The sequence below is a fragment of the Lissotriton vulgaris genome, chromosome 5, assembly GCF_964263255.1.
Source record: "Lissotriton vulgaris chromosome 5, aLisVul1.2, whole genome shotgun sequence".
Lineage (NCBI taxonomy): Eukaryota > Metazoa > Chordata > Amphibia > Caudata > Salamandridae > Lissotriton > Lissotriton vulgaris.
The window spans coordinates 1,205,937,646-1,205,964,387 of NC_141693.1; the positions used below are offsets into that span (position 1 = coordinate 1,205,937,646).

General features: G+C 52.1%; 1 protein-coding gene across 1 annotated transcript in view; it reads left to right on the forward strand.

The window, feature by feature from the left end:
• Positions 1-26,742, forward strand: part of ABRAXAS2 (abraxas 2, BRISC complex subunit) — a 260,260-nt gene that overhangs the window by 32,306 nt on the left and 201,212 nt on the right. The window contains exon 2 of the mRNA XM_086923005.1: positions 10,824-10,914. Coding sequence (XP_086779131.1) covers positions 10,824-10,914 — 91 coding nt within the window. The remainder of the gene's footprint in view (positions 1-10,823; positions 10,915-26,742) is intronic.

A 26,742-nucleotide genomic window follows, 5' to 3' on the forward strand; every position in this document is an offset into this window, starting at 1 on the left:
TCTCGATCGACCATCTCCTCCGATGACCACTCTCTCCCGGTTGCTGGGCTCCGGGACGGTTGCTGGACTCTCTCACCGGTCGGTGTACCGGGTTCGGTCTGTGGTCTCCCTCCCTCGTCTTTGATCGGGGGAAGAGGTGCTCCGGACTCGACCCAAGCGGTTAGTGCTTTCTGGAAATCATCCTTGGTGCTTAGTCCGGTACTCGGGATACTCAGTTCTTTGCAGAACTGTTTCAGCTCTCTATGGGTGTAGGCTTCCATGAGGTCCTTGTCGAAGGTTGTCTTTAAACCAGATTCTGTAGTCGTCATTGTTGCTCTTCTTTTCTTGTGCGTTTGCTGCGTGTGGGTTCAGGTAGTGTGTCAGTGGTACGGTCTTTTCAGACGTAGGTTCGTATACCGTCGCTGCCACCAATGTTGGAAGGCGGTGACCCCAGGGGTCAAGAGAACTCTCCCAACCGCCTGGGACCTCCCCTCCCACAATTACTGCCGAGTCTTATTGAGGGGGAGCCCCCGCCGGGGAGGACTGATCGTACACACTGTCGACACACCACACTTATGAACGGACACCACACCGTGATTCTTTATCAAGATTAAAAGTAGGGAGCAATACACAGCGATCGAGGGATCGCAAAAGTCTCGTAAAGAGGGATCGTGGAAGCGGGACAGTCTTGGGATGCCAGCTGGCACGCCACGCACCCTGCGCACAGTTCTCAATCCTCGAACTGGGGGTGCGGGGGCCGGCGATGGGACTTGCTGTCCTACTCACTTCTGGTTCCAGGTGATCGTGAGGGTAGCGTCGATTTGGTCCAGCCGGACCAGAGAGTTCGTCAAGCCGCGACGGGGTCAGCAGGGCTTGGTCAGGAGTACTCCGTCGTACTCGTAGGCAGTTGGAGCCGCGACCGCGTCAGCAGGGCTCCGGTGGTTCAGGTCTTGTGCTTCAAGAGGGAGCCGCGACAGCGTCAGCAGGACTCCGGTGGTTCTGGTCTAGTGTCTCGAGAGGGAGCCGCGTCAGCGTCAGCAGGGCTCTGATGGTTCAGATCTTGTGTCTCGAGAGGGAGCCGCAACAGAGTCAGCAGGTCTCCGATGGTTCCGTTCCGTAGGGTCGAGGGTGAGCCGCGACGACGTCAGCAGGGCTCAGTGGGTTAGAGTCTGTTCTCCTCAAGGTCAGCCGCGATCAGATCAGCAGGGCTTTCTTGTCCAAGATACAACTGCCGACTGGAGGGAAGGCAGGCTGTCTTATAGTCCTGGAGCTCTTTGATGTCCGGACCCTCATAGGCAGGAGGCCGGAGGTCCGAGGGCCAGGCGCCTGATTGTCTGGGCGGTTGGTTCTTTGACGCTTTGGACCATGCGTCCAGGGAATCCCAGCCGCCCATCAGGACCTGGAGCCAGCTCACTAGGAGGCCCAAGGTGCGATCGAAACCAGCCCTCAGGGATAGTTCCGAGGTGTGAGGGGAACCAGTTCCTCGGGAGGGGGCCGGAGGTGTGATGGAAGTCTTGGTTTCGGGTACTTGGTGAGTCGTTCACCCTCCTGGGTGGAGCTGGGCGCGCCGGACGCCCAAGCTTAGCTGAGGCCAGGAGCTGCCGAAAGGAAGGAAGGAAGGCGGCCGGCCAGCCGGGGTGGCCCAACATGGAGTCTGATGGTCACGTGCACTGGTGCAGGCACGCGGTCTGGAGATCGTCTCAGGTCCGGAGTAAGAGTGTCCTGTACAGGTCTGGGTGGACGGGAATCAGTTCCACCCATAGTTCTGGAGCGGCGGAGATCTGCGAGGACCACACCACGAGGCCGGGTCCAACAGTGTGGCTCTGGGGGGGGGTGTATGTGTGTGTGGCTCTGGGTGTGTGTGTGTGTGTGTGGCTCTTGGTGTGTGTGTGTGTGGTTCTGTGTGTGTGTGTGTGTGTGTGGTTCTGTGTGTGTGTGTGGCTCTGGGTGTGTGTGTGTGGCTCTGGGTGTGTGTGTGTGGCTCTGGGTGTGTGTGTGTGTGGCTCTGGGTGTGTGTGTGTGGCTCTGGGTGTGTGTGTGGCTCTGGGTGTGTGTGTGTGTGTGTGTGTGTGGCTGTGGGTGTGTGTGTGGCTGTGGGTGTGTGTGTGGCTCTGGGTGTGTGTGTGGCTCTGGGTGTGTGTGTGTGGCTCTGGGTGTGTGTGTGTGGCTCTGGGTGTGTGTGTGGCTCTGGGTGTGTGTGTGGCTCTGGGTGTGTGTGTGGCTCTGGGTGTGTGTGTGGCTCTGGGTGTGCATGGCTCTGGGTGTGTGTGTGTGGCTCTGGGTGGGTGTGTGTGTGGCTCTGGGTGGGTGTGTGTGTGGCTCTGGGTGGGTGTGTGTGTGTGGCTCTGTGTGTGTGTGTGTGTGTGGCTCTGGGTGGGTGTGTGTGTGTGGCTCTGGGTGGGTGTGTGTGTGTGGCTCTGTGTGTGTGTGTGTGTGTGGCTCTGGGTGTGTGTGTGTGGCTCTGGGTGTGGGGGTGTGTGTGTGGCTCTGGGTGTGTGTGTGGCTCTGGGTGTGTGTGTGGCTCTGGGTGTGTGTGTGTGTGTGGCTCTGGGTGTGTGTGTGTGTGTGGCTCTGGGTGTGTGTGTGTGTGTGGCTCTGGGTGTGTGTGTGTGTGTGGCTCTGGGTGTGTGTGTGTGTGGCTCTGGGTGTGTGTGGCTCTGGGTGTGTGTGGCTCTGGGTGTGTGTGGCTCTGGGTGTGTGTGTGTGTGTGTGTGGCTCTGGGTGTGTGTGTGTGTGGCTCTGGGTGTGTGTGTGTGTGGCTCTGGGTGTGTGTGTGTGTGTGGCTCTGGGTGTGGGTGTGTGTGTGTGGCTGTGTGTGTGTGTGTGTGTGTGTGGCTCTGGGTGTGTGTGTGTGTGTGGCTCTGTGTGTGTGTGTGTGTGTGGCTCTGGGTGTGTGTGTGTGTGGCTCTGGGTGTGTGTGTGTGTGTGGCTCTGGGTGTGGGTGTGTGTGTGTGGCTGTGTGTGTGTGTGTGTGTGTGTGTGGCTCTGGGTGTGTGTGTGTGTGTGGCTCTGTGTGTGTGTGTGTGTGTGGCTCTGTGTGTGGCTCTGGGTGTGTGTGTGTGGCTCTGGGTGTGTGTGTGTGGCTCTGGGTGTGGGGGTGTGTGTGGCTCTGGGTGTGTGTGTGTGTGTGGCTCTGGGTGTGTGTGTGTGTGTGTGTGGGTGTGTGTGTGGGTGTGGCTCTGGGTGTGTGTGTGGCTCTGGGTGTGTGTGTGTGTGTGTGTGTGTGCTCTGGGTGTGTGTGTGTGTGTGTGTGGCTCTGGGTGTGGGTGTGTGTGTGGCTCTGGGTGTGTGTGTGTGTGGCTCTGGGTGTGTGTGTGTGTGGCTCTGGGTGTGTGTGTGTGGCTCTGGGTGTGTGTGTGTGGCTCTGGGTGTGGGTGTGTGTGTGTGTGTGTGGCTCTGTGTGTGTGTGTGTGGCTCTGTGTGTGTGTGGCTCTGTGTGTGTGTGGCTCTGTGTGTGGCTCTGTGTGTGTGTGTGTGGCTCTGGGTGTGGGGGTGTGTGTGTGTGTGGCTCTGGGGGGGTGTGTGTGGCTCTGGGGGTGTGTGTGGCTCTGGGGGTGTGTGTGGCTCTGGGTGTGTGTGTGTGTGTGTGGCTCTGGGGGTGTGTGTGTGTGTGTGGCTCTGGGTGTGTGTGTGTGTGTGGCTCTGGGTGTGTGTGTGTGTGTGGCTCTGGGTGTGTGTGTGTGTGGCTCTGGGTGTGTGTGTGTGTGGCTCTGGGTGTGTGTGTGTGGCTCTGGGTGTGTGTGTGTGGCTCTGGGTGTGTGTGTGTGGCTCTGGGTGTGTGTGTGTGGCTCTGGGTGTGTGTGTGTGGCTCTGTGTGTGTGTGTGTGTGTGTGGGGCTCTGGGTGTGTGTGTGTGGCTCTGGGTGTGTGTGTGTGTGTGTGTGGCTCTGGGTGTGTGTGTGTGTGTGTGGCTCTGGGTGTGTGTGTGTGTGTGTGGCTCGTGGGGTGTGTGTGTGTGTGTGTGTGGCTCTGCGTGTGTGTGTGTGTGTGTGTGTGTGTGTATGGCTCTGGGTGTGTGTGTGGCTCTGGGTGTGTGTGTGTGTGGCTCTGGGTGTGTGTGTGTGTGGCTCTGGGTGTGTGTGGCTCTGGGGGTGTGTGTGTGTGTGTGGCTCTGGGGGTGTGTGTGTGTGTGTGGCTCTGGGTGGGTGTGTGTGTGTGTGGCTCTGGGTGTGTGTGTGTGTGTGTGTGGCTCTGGGGGTGTGTGTGTGTGTGTGGCTCTGGGGGGGTGTGTGTGTGTGTGGCTCTGGGGGGGTGTGTGTGTGTGTGGCTCTGGGGGGGTGTGTGTGTGTGTGGCTCTGGGTGTGTGTGTGTGTGTGGCTCTGTGTGTGTGTGTGTGGCTCTGTGTGTGTGTGTGTGTGGCTCTGTGTGTGTGTGTGGCTCTGGGTGTGTGTGGCTCTGGGTGTGTGTGTGTGTGTGTGGCTCTGGGTGTGTGTCGCTCTGGGTGTGTGTGTGTGTGTGGCTCTGGGTGTGTGTGGCTCTGGGTGTGTGTGGCTCTGGGTGTGTGTGGCTCTGGGTGTGTGTGGCTCTGGGTGTGTGTGTGTGTGTGTGGCTCTGGGTGTGTGTGTGTGGCTCTGGGTGTGTGTGTGTGGCTCTGGGTGTGGGTGTGTGTGTGTGTGGCTCTGGGTGTGGGTGTGTGTGTGTGTGGCTCTGGGTGTGGGTGTGTGTGTGGCTCTGGGTGTGTGTGTGTGGCCGGCTCTGGGTGTGTGTGTGTGGCTCTGTGTGTGTGTGGCTGGCTCTGGGTGTGTGTGTGTGTGTGTGTGGCTCTGTGTGTGTGTGTGTGGCTCTGGGTGTGTGTGTGTGTGGCTCTGGGTGTGTGTGTGTGGCTGGCTCTGGGTGTGTGTGTGTGTGTGTGTGGCTCTGTGTGTGTGTGTGTGTGGCTCTGTGTGTGTGTGTGTGTGTGGCGTGTGTGGCTCTGTGTGTGTGTGGCGTGTGTGGCTCTGTGTGTGTGTGTTTGTGTGTGTGTGGCTCTGTGTGTGTGGCTCTGTGTGTGTGGCTCTGTGTGTGTGGCTCTGTGTGTGTGGCTCTGTGTGTGTGTGGCTCTGTGTGTGTGTGTGGCTCTGTGTGTGTGTGTGGCTCTGGGTGTGTGTGTGTGTGTGGCTCTGGGTGTGTGTGTGTGTGTGTGGCTCTGGGTGTGTGTGTGTGTGTGTGTGTGTGTGGCTCTGGGTGTGTGTGTGTGTGGCTCTGGGTGTGTGTGTGTGTGGCTCTGGGTGTGTGTGTGTGTGTGTGGCTCTGGGTGTGTGTGTGTGTGTGTGGCTCTGGGTGTGTGTGTGTGTGTGTGGCTCTGGGTGTGTGTGTGTGTGTGGCTCTGGGGGTGTGTGTGTGTGGCTCTGGGGGTGTGTGTGTGTGTGTGGCTCTGGGGGTGTGTGTGTGTGTGTGGCTCTGGGGGTGTGTGTGTGTGGCTCTGGGGGTGTGTGTGTGTGTGGCTCTGGGTGTGTGTGTGTGTGTGTGTGGCTCTGGGGGTGTGTGTGTGTGTGTGGCTCTGGGTGTGTGTGTGTGTGGCTCTGGGTGTGTGTGTGTGTGTGTGTGTGTGGCTCTGGGTGTGTGTGTGTGTGTGTGGCTCTGGGTGTGTGTGTGTGTGGCTCTGGGTGTGTGTGTGTGTGGCTCTGGGTGTGTGTGTGTGTGTGGCTCTGGGGGTGTGTGTGTGTGTGTGTGTGTGGCTCTGGGGGTGTGTGTGTGTGTGTGTGTGTGTGTGTGGCTTTGGGTGTGTGTGTCGGTGTGTGTGTGTGGCTCTGGGTGTGTGTGTGTGTGTGTGTGTGTGTGTGGCTCTGGGTGTGTGTGTGTGTGGCTCTGGGTGTGTGTGTGTGTGTGGCTCTGGGGGTGTGTGTGTGTGTGTGTGTGTGGCTCTGGGTGTGTGTGTGTGTGTGGCTCTGTGTGTGTGTGGCCGGCTCTGGGTGTGTGTGTGGCTCTGTGTGTGTGTGGCTGGCTCTGGGTGTGTGTGTGTGTGTGTGGCTCTGTGTGTGTGTGTGTGTGGCTCTGTGTGTGTGTGTGTGTGGCTCTGTGTGTGTGTGTGTGTGGCTCTGGGTGTGTGTGGCTCTGGGTGTGTGTGTGTGTGTGTGGCTCTGGGTGTGTGTGTGTGTGTGTGTGTGTGTGGCTCTGGGGGTGTGTGTGTGGCTCTGGGTGTGTGTGTGTGTGTGGCTCTGGGGGTGTGTGTGTGTGGCTCTGGGGGTGTGTGTGTGTGTGTGTGGCTCTGGGGGTGTGTGTGTGTGTGTGTGGCTCTGGGTGTGTGTGTGTGGCTCTGGGTGTGTGTGTGTGTGTGGCTCTGGGTGTGTGTGTGTGTGTGGCTCTGGGTGTGTGTGTGTGTGTGTGTGGCTCTGGGTGTGTGTGTGTGTGTGTGTGGCTCTGTGGGTGTGTGGCTCTGTGGGTGTGTGTCTGTGTGTGTGTGTGGCTCTGTGTGTGTGTGTGGCTCTGGGGGGGTGTGTGTGTGGCTCTGGGGGTGTGTGTGTGTGGCTCTGGGGGTGTGTGTGTGTGGCTCTGGGTGTGTGTGTGTGTGTGTGTGGCTCTGGGTGTGTGTGTGTGTGATTCTGTGTGTGTGTGTGTGTGTGTGTGTGGCTGTGTGTGTGTGTGTGGCTCTGTGTGTGTGTGTGTGTGTGGCTCTGTGTGTGTGTGTGTGGCTCTGTGTGTGTGTGTGTGTGGCTCTGGGTGTGTGTGTGTGTGTGTGTGGCTGTGTGTGTGTGTGTGTGTGGCTCTGGGTGTGTGTGTGTGTGGCTCTGGGTGTGTGTGTGTGGCTCTGGGTGTGTGTGTGTGGCTCTGGGTGTGTGTGTGTGGCTCTGGGTGTGTGTGTGGCTCTGGGTGTGTGTGTGTGGCTCTGGGTGTGTGTGTGTGGCTCTGGGTGTGTGTGTGTGGCTCTGGGTGTGTGTGTGTGGCTCGGTGTGTGTGTGTGTGTGTGGCTCTGGGTGTGTGTGTGTGTGTGTGTGGCTCTGGGTGTGTGTGTGTGTGTGGCTCTGGGTGTGTGGGTGTGTGTGTGTGTGGCTCTGGGTGTGTGTGTGTGTGTGTGTGGCTCTGGGTGTGTGTGTGTGTGTGTGTGGCTCTGTGGGTGTGTGTGTGTGGGTGTGTCTGTGTGTGTGTGTGTGTGGCTCTGTGTGTGTGTGTGTGTGTGTGGCTCTGTGTGTGTGTGGCTCTGGGGGTGTGTGTGTGTGTGGCTCTGGGGGTGTGTGTGTGTGTGGCTCTGGGGGTGTGTGTGTGTGTGGCTCTGGGGGTGTGTGTGTGTGTGGCTCTGGGGGTGTGTGTGTGTGTGTGGCTCTGGGGGTGTGTGTGTGTGGCTCTGGGGGTGTGTGTGTGTGGCTCTGGGGGTGTGTGTGTGTGGCTCTGGGTGTGTGTGTGTGTGGCTCTGGGTGTGTGTGTGGCTCTGGGTGTGTGTGTGTGTGTGTGTGTGTGTGGTTCTGTGTGTGTGTGTGTGTGTGGCTCTGGGTGTGGGTGTGTGTGGCTCTGGGTGTGGGTGTGTGTGGCTCTGGGTGTGGGTGTGTGTGGCTCTGGGTGTGGGTGTGTGTGGCTCTGGGTGTGTGTGTGTGTGGCTCTGGGTGTGTGTGGCTCTGGGGGTGTGTGTGTGTGTGGCTCTGGGGGTGTGTGTGTGTGTGGCTCTGGGGGTGTGTGTGTGTGTGGCTCTGGGGGTGTGTGTGTGTGTGGCTCTGGGGGTGTGTGTGTGTGTGGCTCTGGGGGTGTGTGTGTGTGGCTCTGGGGGTGTGTGTGTGTGTGTGGCTCTGGGGGTGTGTGTGTGGCTCTGGGGGTGTGTGTGTGTGGCTCTGGGGGTGTGTGTGTGTGGCTCTGGGTGTGTGTGTGTGTGGCTCTGGGTGTGTGTGTGGCTCTGGGTGTGTGTGTGTGTGTGTGTGTGTGTGGTTCTGTGTGTGTGTGTGTGTGTGTGGCTCTGGGTGTGGGTGTGTGTGGCTCTGGGTGTGGGTGTGTGTGGCTCTGGGTGTGGGTGTGTGTGGCTCTGGGTGTGTGTGTGTGTGGCTCTGGGTGTGTGTGTGTGTGGCTCTGGGTGTGGGTGTGTGTGTGTGGCTCTGGGGGTGTGTGTGTGTGTGTGGCTCTGGGTATGTGTGTGTGTGTGTGGCTCTGGGGGTGTGTGTGTGGCTCTGGGTGTGTGTGGCTCTGGGTGTGTGTGTGTGGCTCTGGGGGTGTGTGTGGCTCTGGGTGTGTGTGTGTGTGGCTCTGGGTGTGTGTGTGTGTGGCTCTGGGGGTGTGTGTGTGTGGCTCTGTGTGTGGCTCTGTGTGTGGCTCTGTGTGTGGCTCTGTGTGTGGCTCTGTGTGTGGCTCTGTGTGTGGCTCTGTGTGTGGCTCTGTGTGTGGCTCTGTGTGTGGCTCTGTGTGTGGCTCTGTGTGTGGCTCTGTGTGTGGCTCTGTGTGTGGCTCTGTGTGTGGCTCTGTGTGTGGCTCTGTGTGTGGCTCTGTGTGTGTGTGGCTCTGTGTGTGTGTGGCTCTGTGTGTGTGTGGCTCTGTGTGTGTGTGGCTCTGTGTGTGTGTGGCTCTGTGTGTGTGTGGCTCTGTGTGTGTGTGGCTCTGTGTGTGTGGCTCTGTGTGTGTGTGGCTGTGTGTGTGTGTGGCTCTGGGTGTGTGTGTGTGTGTGGCTCTGGGTGTGTGTGTGTGTGTGGCTCTGTGTGTGTGTGTGTGTGTGTATGTGTGTGGCTCTGGGGGTGTGTGTGGCTCTGGGTGTGTGTGTGTGGCTCTGGGTGTGTGTGTGTGGCTCTGGGTGTGTGTGTGGCTCTGGGTGTGTGTGTGGCTCTGGGTGTGTGTGTGGCTCTGGGTGTGTGTGTGGCTCTGGGTGTGTGTGTGGCTCTGGGGGTGTGTGTGTGTGTGTGTGGCTCTGGGGGTGTGTGTGTGTGTGTGGCTCTGGGGGTGTGTGTGTGTGGCTCTGTGTGTGTGTGTGTGGTAGTAATTGCTGTCTGCTGAGCTCGTCCAGTAGGGTACAATAGGTCTTAACATTTGCGAGAGATTAAGCTGTTGGCAATGTAAATTACAATGCCATTTATTTATCTGTTTTCAAAACCAACACATAAATAAAATTTTTGTCATTTACAATGCCAGTAGCTCTAACGTTTGCAAAGGTGAAACCGTTGCATTGTATATGCTTGTTAATCTATTTATGACCTGGCACAACGGCTAGATATGATCAAGTCCTATCCACTGCAATTGGGAAAGTTAGCATTATATTATCATTATATCATCTTACCTATGCCGACAATGTGGTGTTAATGAGCCTAACTAAGATCGGTCTCCGAAAGTCTCTTAAGGAAATGGAAGTAATATGTAACAATCAACAGACTAGAAATTAATAAAGCAAAAAGCAAAACAATGCTCATCGGTAATTATCCAACTACCAAGCAGAACATATGGCTTGATGGTAATCTATTAGAGAAAGTAACTAGTTATAAATACCAGGGGTTTTACATAGATAATAATAGATTAAACCATCAAGAGCAGAAAACTGATGTCGCAAAGAACTAGTGCATTAACGCTCGCCTTTAGAATCCTGGCAAAAAAACTGAAGGGGTCGCCATATAAACCTTTGCTTGCAGGGATATTGGCCACAATGCTACCAACAATATCATATGCCAGATTTGCTCTACACGGCAAAGACTATGAACTTCTGGACAAATTACTAGTCTCCACCTATAAAAAGGTTTTCCAGATACATCAGTCAGACTTACCAGCCCAGGTGTGACTTGAATTTGGACTTGAACACGAAACAATAGAGAGAGTGTATACCACAAAGCTTTATTATTGACTGAAATAGAATACAGCTGGCTCACTATTAAACAGGGCCCTCCGGACAGAACTTGAAAATGATACAAAATCACCATATAATACCTTCAAAAGGCTCTAAAAACTACTTGTATGGCCGAGCTATAGAACAATAATCTGCCTTATTCGACCATCAAGCAAGTGACAAACAAAAGAGCAACATTTCATTCCTTCATATTCAATAAAAATATCTTCAGCTTGAGATCGCATGCCTGGATGGTGATTAAAAACGACAAGACCCTGGCGCCGGCACCCTATTTAAGTATTACGTTCTCGATCTATCTAAAAGACAACTAATGGCCCTACGTTTTGGAAAATTACAGTTGATTGCGGACCAGCTAACCTGGATCCACAAAGGGCCGACAACATGCAGACTCAGCGGCAGACATGAAGAGGACTTTATTCATCTAATTTGCACATGCTCCAAACTTTATACAGCACAAGTCACTTTATTAAGAAAAACTTAAAACAGCAGAGGAATAAGGACCATTGAGCAGTCATAGTACAGGACTAGACTCGTCAGATCTTCAAATGAACTGTAAACTGAGAAAATGTCCCAATCTTAATGATCAGGCTTTCAAAACAAATTCTAAAGTAGAATGTGGAAATTATGAATTAGTAAGAAATTTTAATGTGCAGGATATGTAGCGGATAAGATTTTTCAACTTTACAATCATGCTTGAAAACCGAAACTCTCAACTGTACTATAAAATGTGGAAATTGTATAATTTAGTAGGAATTTTATTGTGTAGGTTACCAACTTCATTAGAAGCACAGGAACATCATTAATCAAAACTATTGCGAACGCAAAGCCTATAATGAGAAATCCTGTTTTATAACTTTGAAGACATTTTACTGCTTTTTTTATCTATATGAAATATTGTTAATGTTTTAATTAACTAAACCATAAACATTTATGACCAAGTGATTCTAATCTTAACAATGTGCCAGTATCAGGGCGTTGCTTGGCTCATTGACATTTGTTTTACACTTGCTCAGCCTTGCTGTTTGTATTGCCTTGCTGTTCTTCTGCCTACAGTGCCTTGCTTCTCTCACCCCCATCTGTTGTGCGCTACTTTAGTAATGGATGTTTCTGCTCCTCTTTTGCAGGAAGGGTTTCTACTTGGCGAGGTGAGGCAAGAAGAGACATTCAACATCAGCGATTCACATATCGGCAACACAGAACTGCTGCAAGTAATTGGTAAGAAGAGTTCTTAGCCAATTAGAAAAAAGAAAAAAACCCACTCTGGAGGTTTGAAATAAGTGTCTCGTACAATGCATCACCACAGCTGTTGGTCCTGTAAGTCCGCATCTGTAGTAAATCCCTTTCCTTCTTCAAGGCCCTCACTCTGCTTGTGAAGCATATGGCCTTCCTATACATAGTCCTGCTATTTCAGCTTTTAACACTTGGTGAGTCATGCTGTGAAGTTCGGACCTGCTTTGTCCTCATGGGAAACGTACCCTGCAGAATCAGCGCAAACAGCACCTCAAATAGTTTATCATCTTTTGTTACTTTATGTGACAAACTTCTAAAGCACACGTACACAGTCTTTGAGAATCTACATGAAGTACAGCACCTGCGTGGAGCCCTTCAGTGCACGCTTGAACAGCACCACTTTGTCCAGCCCTGCAGTGGATGCACGTAGTGCAGCAAAGACCTATTCCCAGGTTCCCATTCTTACGTGCATCATAGCAGATGTTCAAAGTGGCCAGGCATTGCTTCTGTCACGAGCAAGGATTTAAACAATCTTTCAATTCGCATCACTGACATGTCCTGAGGATTGAAAGTGTCACAGTGAGAAAGAAGTGCACCACATGTGCCACTTTGTACTTCTGCTAGAGTCTCACTCTCCTTGATAAGGCATTGTTTTGAATAGCCTTTGCTCAAGAGCCAATTGACTACAATGGTAATTGGCCTCTTCCCGCACAGTTGTTTCAGGGGACCTCCTTATTTCAGGCCATCTATATCTCGCCGCATCAGTGGCTTTTGCCCATTTACGAACCTAGCATTTGACTATTTTCCTTTTTCATTGCGGACTTCAGTCACATTATTGGTATTTGCCATTCGTATGTTGACCTGTGTATGTGACAGTTTTTAACAACCCAAAATAATATTACAAGCAGCAGTCTACTGCTTACATTGAATAATGAGGACAGTGGCAATAGTTACAGTTGCCCTCCTAGTGCCTATTTCAACAGAGAGTCCAACGGTAGATAATTGTATTCTCCCCCAGCGTAAGCTATGCTGCCCTGGTTTAATTTGGCTGTTCGCTTTCTCTTACGGCACCAAAGACATGTGAGGCACTGTTGGACCCTGCCCGTTGGGCAGGTTCACCCCTAGACTTTTTGCTTTTTCCTAGCCTGTTTATGGAACTTGGTGTTGGTGATTTTAGGCCTGCGCACTTTTTCACTGTGGTAAAGTGTAAAGTTCTTGAGCTCTCTGTGAATGAGTGGTGAGTGACCTGCCCTCCCATAGGAATGAATGGGCAATATGTATGCCCATGGTAGTTCCTGATGTGTGGGGAGTGCAGGGGCGAGTTTGGTATGTATGAACTTGTGAGAATGAATGCTGCAAAATGATATATGCAGCATGACTGTGTCTAGTCTAGAAGTACTACTTTTGGAAGTTGGCATATTTGTGTAAGTTGGTGCTGGCGTGTGATTGGCTGGTGAGCCTGGCCCAGAGTGCCTGGGCCTGCTTGTGGATTGACTGTCTGGTTTGAGGATGACAGGGGCTAGAGAGCCCAGGAGGTTGTCTGAAGTCAGCCCATGGATGAAAGGCAGCATCTGCTGCCAGGGAAGTGGGAGGAGATGGCACCTGATAGTGAAGGGCTGTGCCTGCCTAACTACAAAGCTGGCTTCACCTCCCGCTGGGCGACTGTCACCTCTTTCCCTGATACTGAAGGGACTTCCCTATAACCAGTTCTAGCTGGTTCTCACACTGCCTGCTTCAAAGGACTTCAAAGGACTTCAAAGACTTTTCTGTGTATAAGAAGGGGCTGTGTCCCCATCCAAAATGTTCTTGTAGGGGCGGGCGCTGCCCAGCCCATGGATGCCTGGAGGACTTCTTGAGGACCCTCTGCCTTGCCTGGGCTGATGGGGGGACTTTGCTTTGCCCCCTGAGACTCTCTGGGACCTTTGTGCAGCATGGTGGAGCTGCATTTCTGGAAGGACCTTGGTACTTTGTGTTCTAGCGCTTTGGGAGTGCTTTATTGCCCCATAGCGCTTTAGAGCGCTTTATTTTGATTTAGCGCTGAGGAGCGCTTTGCCCGCCCTGGCGAGTGCCCACCTCGCTTATTTTTAATTTTATTTAACTCCGGCTGCCCACGCCGATATTTTTAATGCCTGCCCGCCTGCCTGCCTGAATCGTGCCGCCGCACTGCCCGCGGCGACCCGGAAGTGCTCGGCCGGCCGGCCAATTGCAGCGCGGCTGGCCGGAAGTCCCGCCCCGCAGCCCGGGTGCCGAGGAATGGCGACCGCGAGGCGAGGGGAAGAGTGAAGATGGCGGCGGCAGCAGGGCTCCCATGTGAGGGGAGAGCCCCGCCGGCTGCCGAGGATGTGGTCTCGCCATCAAGAAGGAGCACGAGAGCCCACCTCGCCTCCGCCTGACCCAGCGCGTGTGCTGGCTGCCCTGGGAAAGAAAGGAGAGGCGTCGTCTTGAGCAGGGCTCCCGTGTCTCATGAGGGAGCCCTGCGTATGGGAGCGCTGCAGCGGGAAGAGCGGAGGGGGCGCGAGGCACATTGTCGGTGCCTGCCCCCACCGCGAACACAGAAGGTGTTCTGCTGTCTGCCCGGAGGAGCCCCGTCCAAGAAGAAGCAGCCCGGTGAGTGAACGGGCTGGGGGGGGGGGGGGCTCCGTAGGGGCGTGTGAGGGCACCAGTGTACTACCCGGGATGTTCGGGGTAGTTAGGGCGGCCCCAAATGGCAGTGGGCCGCCCGCCGTTCTTCACGAGCCCAGATAGCTCCAACGAGGGGGCAGAAGAGAAGGGAGGGGCGACGGGACACATTGTCGGTGTCCGCCCCTCCCCAGTAGCGTGAGCTCGCGCTCATGGTCAGTGTGAAGCCACAAGGGCTTCAAGGGCGGCCCTGGTTGGCAGTGGGTCGCCCCAACGGTTGGAGAGTCCAGTGAGGCTCTAGGGGGCACCATTGTTTTCAGAGCCTGAGGGCTCTAGGGGCCTATGATTGTTTAAGAGCCTGTGTGGCTCCAACGTTATGCACCATGGGGTATGTGTGTTATGCCAAGAGCCTGTGTGGCTCCAGCTTTTGGCCGCAGTGTGGTTTAAGAGCCTGTGTGGCTCCAGCAAGTTGGCGCAATTGGCGCCTAAGGGCCAGTGAGGGCCCTGGCGCAGTTTTGTTGTTCCCCAGCTGCCCAGCACTTTGTGGGAAGCTGCCACGTTTAGACTTTTTGTACTCTGTGACTGGCGCTGCATGGCAGCACGCCCTGACATTGGACTCAGGGCATCCTTGCCCCACAAGGCCAGTTGGCCTAGGGACTGCCACAGGTGGTGGCTTATGTAAGTCATGCGCAATGTGATTTCTATGGTTTTAATAGTAATTGCCTACTGTGTGTTTTGTTTGCGCTATTGACTTCTGTTCTGGCACCTCTGAATGTGTAGGTTTATGCATTATGTGTCTTTCTTTCCATGCGCGTGCTGCACCTCCTGAATGCTTAGTCATCATGTGTCTTCTTGCGCTGCACCCCTGAATGTATTTTATTGCATCATGTGCTTTATTCTTAACACCTCTGAGTGTATTTTATGGCATCATGTGTTTCTCTTTATTACTCCTCTGAATGTGTTTTATGCATCATGGGTAAGGTGTTCTTGTTCATACCTCTAAATGTGTTTATTCTTAGGTGGTTGTCCTTTTTAGTACAGGTGGTCCTAGTAAGGTCCTGGTTCCTGTTACCAGTAGGTACTGGTTGTGATTTCTAACTGTTACTTTGTGCTACAGTGATTTTATATCCTTTTATTCTAATTTCTGACAAGTATTTCTATTTCTGAAAGTGTTGATTATGACAGTGGCCCATGTGGCCCTGTCTTGTAAATAATCCCATGTGAATATTACCTGTGCCAGTTGGCACCCTGTATATGTGTGATTTTATCTGATGTGTTTTTACAATACAAAAGTTATTTTTATAATAACCTTGTGTGGAGTCTCTTTTGTGGTGTGCCTAGTATGTTGTTGCTGTTGTGCGCTGGCGCAAATGCTTTACACATTGCCTCCGAGTTTAGCCTTACTGCTTGTGCCAAGCTACCAAGGGGGTGAGCAGAGGTTATCTTGGCGTGTGACTTCCTTGCCCTGACTAGAAGGGTGGTTTCTGCCTGGCTTTGGCGTCAGCCTTAGCCTACCAGAAATAGCCAGTTCTAACAGGGACCATTTGTGAGCTGCATGCCCATTATATATTAGGTTAATTTCTTTCTGGTTTAGTTCCATATCAGAGCTCTGGGAGATACCACACTGTCTTACCTTTTTTTGTGATTCTCTTGGATGTGGATAGATGCCTGGCAAAGCAAAGGCCCACTTAAGCTTGACCTGTGAGCTGGTCTCAGGCCTTTTTTACTTTATACCTCAACCTTTTAGTCACTTGCTGTGGAATACCCCAAAGTAGACCAGCAGCATTTTGAAGGCACACTTTTTTCTAAGTGTTCCATCAACAAATCAGTAGTTTACAATGTTGTCTTGCACTTCTCTCCTTGCGTAAATAAAATCCCAATCGGCAAGATAGCTCAGGGAGCTAAACATTTGTCACTGACATTTGCAAGGATGTGCAGGTAATAAGTTCAGATCCTGCAAAGGGCAACACAACCTTCCATCCATGTGAGGTAGGTACACTAACAGTAATTAAATTGGGCGTTAATAATTCCTGTATGGTAATGTATGTCAATGGTGGTGATGTAACATACTACATAAAGAAAAAGGTTTTATTAATATCAACTTCAGCTTTTAGATGATGCACCTCTTGGGTATAATAATACCATCTCATAATTGTAGCTTTGATACCAGGAAAATGCACCAGCACCACAATCGTGTTTCACAACTTAAATTAAGTCCTTTCTCAATGTAAAGTTAAGGCCAATTGTAAGGTTCTAGTCAATCAAAGGCTGCTTTGTCTTCCTGAACACCATTGTACACATCGCTTGACAAAGATTATAACTTGTGGTACATTTTTGCAAAGAAATCGGTCTCCTAGCCCAAAAACCTACATTTGATTGAGCCTTCTTATTCTTGTTTCACATTTTGCTGATGATCTGGCTGATCTCCATTTTATCACTAATGTAACAATACTGCTTTGTGTCAAAGTTCTCCTTCATGAGCTCTTTGAATAGCATTTGTTCGTTCTTTAGGATTTGTAGTGCCATTCAAGTGGAGCTCCTGAAGAGTGAGTTCTGGTCCCCCATCACTCTAAATCTGCTCTGGCTCAATTATAGGTCTAGCCGATGCTTTGCAAAGATTGTTGTCAGTTGCTGATAATACTGCAGACCGCAAAGCAGTAGACTTCTTAACCTCCCTGTTCGAGCTGCCTGGGACCTAAATTCATGTTTGCTACAGGGAGCAGATCGGTCTGTTAGGTGTACTTGTTAATCACTGCCAAGTGCTGGTTGTTGGCGGCTCTCGTGTGCAGCTCATGAAAATTGAGGTATGAAAATTTGCTTCACCCTATACAACAACGTATTGTCTAGACAATGTACCTTCAAAAATGTAATGCTTATAAGTTTGGTAAATTTTCTGTCCCTGCCTCGTTTTGTATGTAAATGGTTCACACCCCAGTTAGTCCTCCAGTCTCCCCGACCCTCAATTCCATTTCCCAAATTCCCAGAAAAAAAACAGGTGGCGGTTGGCTAGAAAGGCACAATGTGACTTGGTCAATATAGTAGTACTGTACAACGCATACTAGTGAATTCGATTTTTCAAGAGCTTCCTTTTGATTCTGAAGTGGGCTTCCACCTGATCTCTGTATTTCTCCCATTCCTTGCTTAAGGTGAGTCCAACACTGTGGTGTCTCTTTGCTACCACTCCCCTTTTGCCAAGCAAATGACACTAGAATGCAGCTTCTCTCCTTTCAATACATGACTTTAAAGACCATGTAACCAAAAGATCTCACATTGTCTGCCTAGCTGTGGAGGCACACTCAATGGGGGGGATACGACAGTGCGCCAGAGATAAGCGTAGCCTACCCCCTCCCCAGAGAAACCGGGTGAGGACACTGTCCAATTCACAGAACCAGCTACTCGGCAGGTGGATAGTAATGTTTTGCATTATCTGAAGAAAACTGGGGAGGACCATCATTTTAAACGGCGCACTCCTTCCCAACGGGTTAAGGGGAGAGTCTGCCACTTCTTGAGATCCACCTTCATCCGAACGACCAATGGCGTGACGTTTCGACCCCATTCAAGTTCTGGCAGAAGAGCTATCCAAACGCCAAGGTATTTGACCGAGTGCCTTCTAAGGGGGATGTCCGACTGCCAGTCAAAGCAATCCCGGGAGGGGCGCAGGGGCACTAGGGTTGACTTTGCCGGGTTGAGGCGGAGTCCAGAAACCCGCTCAAATGCGACAAGGGTCGCCAGGCACCTGGGGCCAGAACTATCAGGGTCTGCTAAATAAAGCAAAACGTCATCCGCGTATAGGGCTATCTTGTCCACTTGACTCGAGTCCCAGGCCCATCCCTGATAAGTGGGTCCTGCCGGATGAGAGCCGCCAGGGGCTCCATCGCCAGCGCGAATAAGAGTGGTGAAAGCAGGCACCCCTGGCGCGTACCCCTTTGGATCGGAAAGGCCCCGGACAGCTCCCCATTGATGAGCACTCGGGCTCTGGGGCTAGCGTAGAGAACACTGATCAGATGGCAGAACGAGGGACCGAAACCCATCCTGCCCAGCACATCTTGTAGATATTCCCAGTTCACTGTATCAAAGGCCTTTTCAAAGTCTAAGAAGAGTAGTGCCAAGTACGGGATGAGACTCCCACAGTTAGCCAGAGCCAGACGGAGCCGGGGAATACAATGGCGAGTGCCTCTGGCAGGCATAAACCCGCATTGGTCAGGGTGGACAAGATCTTGCAGAAGGGGTCGGAGCCTCTGAGCCAAGACCGTGGCGAAAATCTTAATCAGAGAAATCAGACGGTAGTCTGCACAGCTCAGGGAGGCCGGTTGCATCTTTGGAATGACCACTATCGTGGCAAGATCCGATTCAGACGGGAATGCCCCTACCTCCGCCACGTGGCGGAAAAGATCTACCAAATGGGGGGCCAGGACATCCCGAAAGGTCGCGTAGTACTCTTGGGGGTACCCGTCGGGACCAGGCGTCTTCTCGGGATGCAGGAGTGAGATAGCGTCCTGGATTTCCTCCAGGGTGAAAGGACAGTCCAGGGCCTCCGCCGCCTCTGGAGAGAGACCCGGGAGTCGGGTGTCTGTCTCGTCCAACAAATCTTCTAGGGAAGCATTCAGGGAACGGGCGGTATAAAGGGTCTCATAGTAAGTTTGTGCAATGGCTGAAGACATCACCTGGAGGGTCCCAGTGTCGGAGCGGATTTCAGGGATAATACGGTGGACTTTAAGATAAGACACTAGGTTATGGAGGAGCTTACCATTCTTGTCCCCCCCCTACCCATAAATACGGGCAGCCAACGAACGCCAAAGCATCTTGACAGATTCCAATGACACCCGATAGATCTCCTAATGCATAACGATCAGCTGACGAGAGGAGTCCCCCGTGCCACCCGTGAGCAAAGCCGTCTCAAGCCACTCTGCATGGGATTCCAGTTGAGCAAGCTGGGCCATCCGTCCGACCGCTTCGCGTGGACCAATCCCCTGGCCACCCCCCGGATAACGGCCTTGCTCGCTTCCCATAGTGTCCCCTGCGAGGGGACCGAGCCTGTATTAGTGGAGAAAAAATTATGTAGCTCCTGGTGAGGGACTCCACCATCGTTGAACCAGGCATTAAGCCGCCAGACTGCCCGCGGACCCCTCAGGGGGGGTCCCTAGACAGAGTGAGATGGGAGAGTGATCTGAGACCCCCTTGGCAGTATCACAACAGCCGACACGAGCTGGCAGTCCGTGGCCGGCGCCTTCGGGCCCCACGATCCTGACACCGCCGGTGCCCTCTGGCCCGGCGCCGCAGGGAACAGCTGCTCCGGCGCCGCCGGCGCCTTCGGGCCCGGCGCCGCAGGGCGCCACTGAACCTTCCTCGGGCTCTGGATCGTCACCGGTGGACCTTACGACCCCCCCCCCCCCGGCGTCGGTCCGTGTGGTGTCACCTCCGGCGCCGTCCTCGGGCGGCGCCGTAGCCGATACCTCCCTTACTTCGGTTCCGACGTCGGGACGGCACCTATCGGCGCCGCACCCGACGCCGTTTGGAGATTTTTATTTCTACGAACCGACCTCATACAATTACGACCCTAAATCTCAGGAGATGGGTGATGAGGAGGATTGGGAGGGGTCTAAGGACCTTCTGACCAAGGAGTGTCAGTCTAATATAGACTGGGCAGGAGACCTTGGGGAGGCCAGTGGCCTGGACACCTCTCCAGACACTGGATTTGTCTCTCCTCCTACCGTGGCTTCGGAGGAAGGGGCTACCTATGGTGTGGTGTTGACGAGGGCTGCCAAGGCCTTGGGCCTTGAGCTACCCGTCGAGGCCGTGAGGACTAACCTCCTCACAGAGGTCCTTAAGCCGCAGTCATGCTTTGGAGCCTCTGCTGCCGTTTAATGAGGCCTTGATGGACGTTCTTTTGGGCACTTGGTCCAGGCCCGCTACGGGTTCGCCCGTAGATAGGAACGTGGCCAGACGCCGGCTCCGGGCGACCCATGTTTCCTGTCCTCGCACCCCACCCCTGAGAGTCTGGTCATCCAGGCTTCTAATTCCCAGACCGCATTCCGGACGGCCCCGCCGGACTGGGAATCCAAGAGGTACAAGAATTATGGGAAGAAGATATTCTCGTCCATTAGTTTGGGACAGCGGTCTTCCAACACCGCATGCCTCTTGGGCCGCTACACCCACTCTCTGTGGGTGGCGGAAGTGCTGCCAGAGTGCCCGTTGGAGGTCTTGGCCAAACTCGGCCAAGCCCTTGTGGAGGGCCGGGACGCAGCCACGTATTCCATCAGGTGTGGGCTGGATACTACAGACTCTGGGCAGAGCGATGGCTACGACAGTGGCGGTGAGACGCCAAGCCTGGCTGAGATCCGCCAATTTTTCGGCAGACGTCCAAAACACCCTTATGGACATGCCGTTCGATGGCGTCTCCTCTTTGGCGACAAGGCAGACCACGCGCTTGAGCGCTTTAAGGACTCCAGGGCTACGGCCAAGTCCTTGGGCCTCTCGGCCCCGCGCCAGCTAACTGGTGCCTTTCGCTCCTTTCGTGGCCAGGGAAGGGGCGCCCTCACACGTGCCGCCAGCCACTCGCCGCAGACTGTCGTCCAGCGCGGCGGCGGACATGGAAACCGCCGCGGAGGCGGTCGGGGAACCAGGCGGAGTCGGTCCACACCTGCCCCCGCGGCATCCACCTCTAAACCCTCCTAGTCCGTGCTTTTCCGCCCATTGGACGCCAGTGGGAGGCAGGATTCGCCATCACCACTCTCACTGGCGCACTGTCACTTCGGACAGGTGGGTGCTGCAGATCGTCTGAAGGGGCCACTCCCTCCCCTTCGAGACGACTCCTCAAGCCATGCCACTGCAACACCACCGCGTATCGGGGGATCACTTGCGGCTCCTGCAGGAGGAAGTTTCGGCCCTCTTGGCCTAGGGGGGCCATGGAGCACGTTCCTGGGCCAGAAGTAGGACGTGGTTGCTACTCCCACTACTTTCTGGTACCCAAGAAGGGCAAAGGGGGCCTACGCCCGATCTTGGATCTGAGGAACGTCAACGGCTTCCTCTGGAAGGAGAAGTTCAAAATGCTGACTTTGGCTCAGGTCTTAGCTGCCCTAGATCCAGGAGACTGGATGGTAGCGTTGGACTTGCAGGACGCGTATTTCCACATCCCCGTCCTGCTGGCCCACCGGCGTTACCTGCGGTTCACGGTAGCCCACAAGCACTTTCAGTTTACCGTGCTCCCCTTCGGCCTTACCAGCGCCCCACGGGTGTTCACGAAGGTGATGGCGGTGGTCGCAGCTCATCTGCGCAGGTTAGGGGTGTCAGTCTTCCCCTACCTAGACGACTGGTTGTTAAAGGCGGGCTCGCCCCAGCCAGTCGTCAGCCACCTCCAGACTACGGCGGATCTCCTGCACCAGCTGGGATTTTCCATCAATGTGCCGAAGTCACACCTGTGCCCCTCTCAGAAGCTCCTTTTCATCGGAGCGGTTCTCGACTCGGCGCAGTTTCGGGTTTACCCGCCCGAACAGCGGGTTCGGGATATACAGGCTCTGATTCCGATCTTCCGGCCTTTATCCCGAGTTTCGATCAGGTTGACGCTGCGGCTTCTGGGGCTGATGGCCTCCTGCATCCTTCTGGTGTATCACGCACGGTGGCGGATGCGGGCTCTGCAGTGGGACCTGAAGTTTCAGTAGGCCCAGCATCAGGGCAACCTGTCCGACCATGTCCTGATCTTGGAGGGCACTGCGAGACAGCTGCAGTGGTGGCTCACGGACCGCGATTATGTCAACGGCAGATCCCTCTCCTTTCCCCAACCGGAGCACGTAGTTGTGACGGACGCGTCCCTCCAGGGCTGGGGAGGCCACTTGGGAGAGGCGGAGATCAGAGGCCTCTGGTCTCCGGCGGAGTCCCGGCTCCATATCAACCTGTTGGAGCTGCGGGCGATTCATCTAGCACTGAAGGCATTCCTCCCGTCTGTCCGAGGGAGTGTAGTGCAGGTGTTCACGGACAACACCACCGCCATGTGGTACTGCAACAAACAGGGCGGGGTCGTGGACCCTCTGCCAGGAGGCTCTGCGCCTCTGGTAATGGCTGGAACATCAGGGCGTGACTCTGATGGTTCAACACCTGCCAGGTTCTCTGAACGCCAGGGCGGACGAACTCAGCCGACGGTGCTCGATGGATCACGAATGGCGTCTGAACTCTGACGTGGCGCAAGGCCTCTTTCAGCAGTGGGGAGAGCCTTGGTTAGATCTATTCGCCACCGAAGAGAACGCGCAATGTCATCAGTTCTGCGCGTTGGAATTTCCAAGGCGGCACTCGCTCGGAGACGCTTTTCGTCGCGAGTGGAGTTGGTCTGTTGTACGCCTTTCTGCCTATACCACTTCTGCCCAGAGTGCTGAAGAAGATCAAGCGTGACCGGGCACAAGTCATCCTTGTGGCTCCGGACTGGGCACAAAGGTACTGGTATCCGGAGCTACTCAGTATTTCAGTCGATCCCCCGGTTCGTCCGCCTCTTCAGGAGGACCTTCTGTCGCAGCAGCAGGGGACGGTCCTCCACCCGAACCTGTCCAGTCTCCACCTCCATGCTTGGAGATTGAGCGACGACAGTTGAGGCCATTTGACTTGCCTCCTGAAGTCTGTAGCATCATTCTGGCAGCCAGGCGTCCCTCCACAAAGTCGGTATACGCCTGTAGGTGGAACAGATTTGTGGCATGGTGCACAGCAAAGGCTGTGGATCCCCTCAATGCCCCTCTTTCTGAGGTTCTCCTCTTTCTTCTCTCTCTTGCCCAGCAGGGCTCTGCTCTGGGCACTGTCAAGGGCTATCTTTCAGCTCTTTCAGCCTTTCTGAGGCTGCCTGACCAACCTTCTTTGTTCAAGTCCCCTATCGTTAATCGATTCCTGAAGGGCATCACTCATACCTTTCCTCCTGTTCCCTTCGTGATGCCTCAGTGGGACTTGAACCTGGTTCTTACGTTTCTGATGTGCGCTCCCTTTGAGCCACTTCACAACTGTCCTCTTCGCCTTCTTTCTTTGAAGACTGCCTTCCTGGTAGCCATCACCTCTGCCAGGAGAGTGAGTGAGCTCCAGGCTCTATCTTGTAAGCCTCCTTTCCTTTCAGTACATCCGGACAAGGTTGTGTTTTACGGACAATGCCCTCCTTCCTACCCAAGGTAGTCACGGCCTTCCACATTGGGCAATCCATCACTTTGCCGACCTTCTTTCCGCCTCCGCACCCCTCGAGAGAGGAGGGGAGGCTCCACCGTCTGGACCCAAAACGTGCGCTCTCATTTTATCTGAATCGCACACAACAGTTCCGGGTGGATGATCCATTCTTTGTGGGATACGCGGGCGCTAAGAAAGGGAAAGCGGTGCACAAGCGGACCATCTCTCAGTGGATTATCTTGTGCATCCAAGCGTGTTACTCCTTGGCTAAGAAGGAACCCCCTGTTGGGCTGAGGGCTCATTCCACTCGAGCCACTACAACTGCCTTGGGCCGAGGTGTGCCCTTGTAGGACATTTGCCAGGCGGCTACGTGAGCCTCGCTGCACACGTTTGCAAGACACTATTGCCTGGACAGTCGAGTCCGGAGGGACGGCTACTTTGGCCGTTCCGTCCTCCAGGGATGGTATTGCTGGGGTATCTATTCTAAGGTAAGGAATCTATCACCAACGTGTCTCTTTCAGATGCACAAGTTACTACTTGTGTAACGATATATCTGTAAGAGACATTAGTTAGTGATAGATTCCTTACCGACCCACCCATCCTCCCGTTCTGCGAACCGATATCTAGGGTTAAGGTCATCCCCTTTCAGGGTCCTAGTTTCATGGCACCAGTGTTGGTTTTTGGCATGGCTCTGCGCTTCTGGCGCGGAAAAGCTGTGTCTAAGAACTGACGTCAGCAGGCGGAGGCGGCGTCTAAGTACTCCGTCATCACGGCGTCTACGACGGACGCGGAGCCGCAGACAACGCCTACCGACGCGCAAGGGTACTGCTACGCAAAAGTTTCCGGATCCAGTCTGACGTCTGGGGATATTCTAAGGTAAGGAATCTATCACTAACTAATGTCTCTTACAGATATATCGTTACACAAGTAGTAACTTGTGCTACTGTATCATTTCAAATTTACATCTCAACAAAACAAAGGTTTATAGGATCTGCTAAAAGCAATGAGGAGGCACATTCAGAGGTTGTTTCGGAAGATTCTAAAACTACTAGGTGATCTAATCAAAAGCATAATGATGTGCATGCACAAAGATTACTAACCACAATTAGAAAAACTACCTATATCCTTTTACCAGCAACGCTTATAGTAAAAGTCTTGTCAAATCAGGGAATTTTATTAACACTTCCTACCTTAACTGATCCTGCTCCCAGGCATGGCTAATGTTTACAGATAAGAGACTAAGAGAAATGGAGATTGAGGCCTGAGATTTTATTTCATTCCAATCCAGTAACCAAGTTACTACTTTTGCACACTTGATTCGCTAAATGTAGTGATAGCAAGCAGAGAATACTTATCCCAGTCTGTGGTAGGAATGCAGCGTCTCACATACAGCATAGTATTGTCAAATCTGTGTCTCTTTTAGAGAATAGGGGCATAATTTAGAGGGCAGTATGCAGGGAAACCCCCAGAAGAACTCCATGACTCACAGTTAACATGTACATCCTTCATTCCACCTACGCTTACCTTACATCCACCGGTCCCATACTATCTCTGCAGACTCGTCCGCTCCATAGACCATACATTTTGGCCACTGGGGAAATGGTTTGTTAGTACCCATGGTGTACAGCATCACTAAAAACCATTGGTGAAGTCAATAGGTCACTAAGGTGAGACCTATTGACTTTACCTATATTTTTTCATTTCTTGAGACTGTACGGTTGTTGGAGCAGTTTCCTTTTCATTTTTGATCTTTTCAAAACGGAATGGTGAAAAGGATTAGGCCAGAAGAGCTTCTTTGTGACATATGCATTTATATTTCTGTCAACAAATAACTAAAATGTTATGTTTTAAATCCTTTTAAAATGTAAAAATACTTTTTTTTTAAAGAAAAGTAATGTATCCTAGGATTGTGTGCATAGTTGGAGATATTCACTCTTTATGAATTTCTGTAAGCGAGAGAACAGTTATGGTAATTTTCCATTTGAAAGTGTCTTTCTTAGGAATCTTACAAGTCAGCTTGTCTAGAAAATATATTTTGCTGGCAAACAGCATTAAAGTTTAATGACCGAAGAAAAAAATACCTTTTAATCAGAATAATTTAACCAAGATTAAATGTCTTCTCGTTTCTCTGTAAGTGTTCGGATTTCCTTTCTACGTCATCTTTAATTTAGGCCTATGCCCCTCCCTGAACACTATGAGAAGTTCAGGTATTGTTTTTAGTTCAGAACATTTGAGCTGGAGGCACATGTTTTACACTCCCATTGCTGCTAGGGTCACTTGCTTCCATTCATTACAACTTGAGAACTGGTATATGCTTTCAGCATTCTCCGCGAGTGCAGCATGGAGCTCAATTCCAGTCCAGTGCTTGTCTCAGGCTTCCGTCCGTTCCTCTAATGAGTTGACTGATTCAGAACCAATGGACAGGGGTCATTCAGATGAAAGGAAAGAATAGAGTCTGTAAAAACCTACAATGAAAACACTTAACATGTTCAATCCCTCGTAAAAAACCTTTTGATGGTGTCCTTGATCTTCCTAAAAATTATTACAAGCAGTACTGTGAATGAAATATTATATTCTGCTAGTATGAAAAAAAAATTGTTCACTAAGCCGAAAATACTTGCTCTTCTCGGTGCCATAAATAGATGAATGTGTGCACACAGTGCTATCATTTGTTTACATTCCTACAGTCATTACTTTCTGGCTAATTTCGGTCACTCACCTTGAAATTAGTTGTAGTAGCTATACTTGTTTTAATTGTTCCTGTAAGGCCTGCTTTTGAATTGGGTACCAACAGAAAATCTTTCCATTAGTGAAGGAACTACCAAAGTGCTGAATCTGAGTAAAATCTGTTTGAGATTCCACCACCATAATTATAATATGGTTGAGCAAATTCTACCGATGGATTTTAGCACTTTACCATGAATCTCTAAATTGGGCAAATACTTCACTCTGTGGATCCAACACTGTAGAAACAAGCATCATTATTTGCATGTTAGATGGGGCTATGTTGTGTACTTTTTAATAGGCCCTAAAATTAGGCGAACAGTGTGTCCGCTGCCAGACGTCTGTTAGACCACAGCTTCAGCTGGTCAGCTCAGGGGTTGGAAGCGTAAAGTAATATCTGTATGTATACATAGTTAAATATAAAAAACTTTAGGTTGGGCATTGAATGAAGCGTGTTAAAAGCAACGTGAGACAATATACATAGTAGTAATGCAGACATTGAATGAAATCTATCGAAAAGGAAGTTATGTAAATGCTGGAAAGGATGCCTTTTGATGTTTACTCCTAAAGTTTGTTTCTTGTTATTTATTACACAAAAGCAAAGTAGGATCCATTTGGATGCTCTTGGTTTAGCATGACACAGGGTGAGGATAGCTTCACAGACAGTTGCCTGCATTCCTTTAGGTAGAGGGAGGTGGCCCAAGCACTGTATTGAGGAGAGAGATAACCGGCTTCCTTTAGAAATTCCAAGAGGCCTTTTGTTGAGCAAGGAGATGGCAGATTACTCTTCCTGAACACTGTCATTTGGTGGATGGCAGAGGTGAGGGTTGGCATTGCAATTTGTTTTTTCAGAGAGAGGGACTTGATCATTTTTATATGCGTTATATCACTTTAGTAAGTGCTAGAAGTAACAAAAGAGCAGGACATGTGAATGACACCGGGCTTGTGAAAGGAACCTTGTGACATGAGTGAACCTTGTCAAGGTAGAGCATTCCTTGTTAACCTAACTTGGACATTCACTTCGCAAGGAGGAAGCAGGAGAGAGAGGGATGGTTGTAAACATTTTTTAGAAATCAAGACCTGGCAGAGCATTATGAAACATGGTAGAGTGTTAGAAAGAATACCAGAAGAGCAAGTGCTCAACACAGACAGGCTTAACATCTAGGTTTGCCAGATTCATTCATGTACACCAAACCAGAACTTTCTTTTTACAAATCATTATCAGGTGCATTAGTCCAGTTTAAGCCAATTAAGGATTATTTTGAAACCCACGTACATAAACTTGGTCACTGGCATACACTGTGCTATATAGGAACATGTTGATTTATTTTCATATTGTTA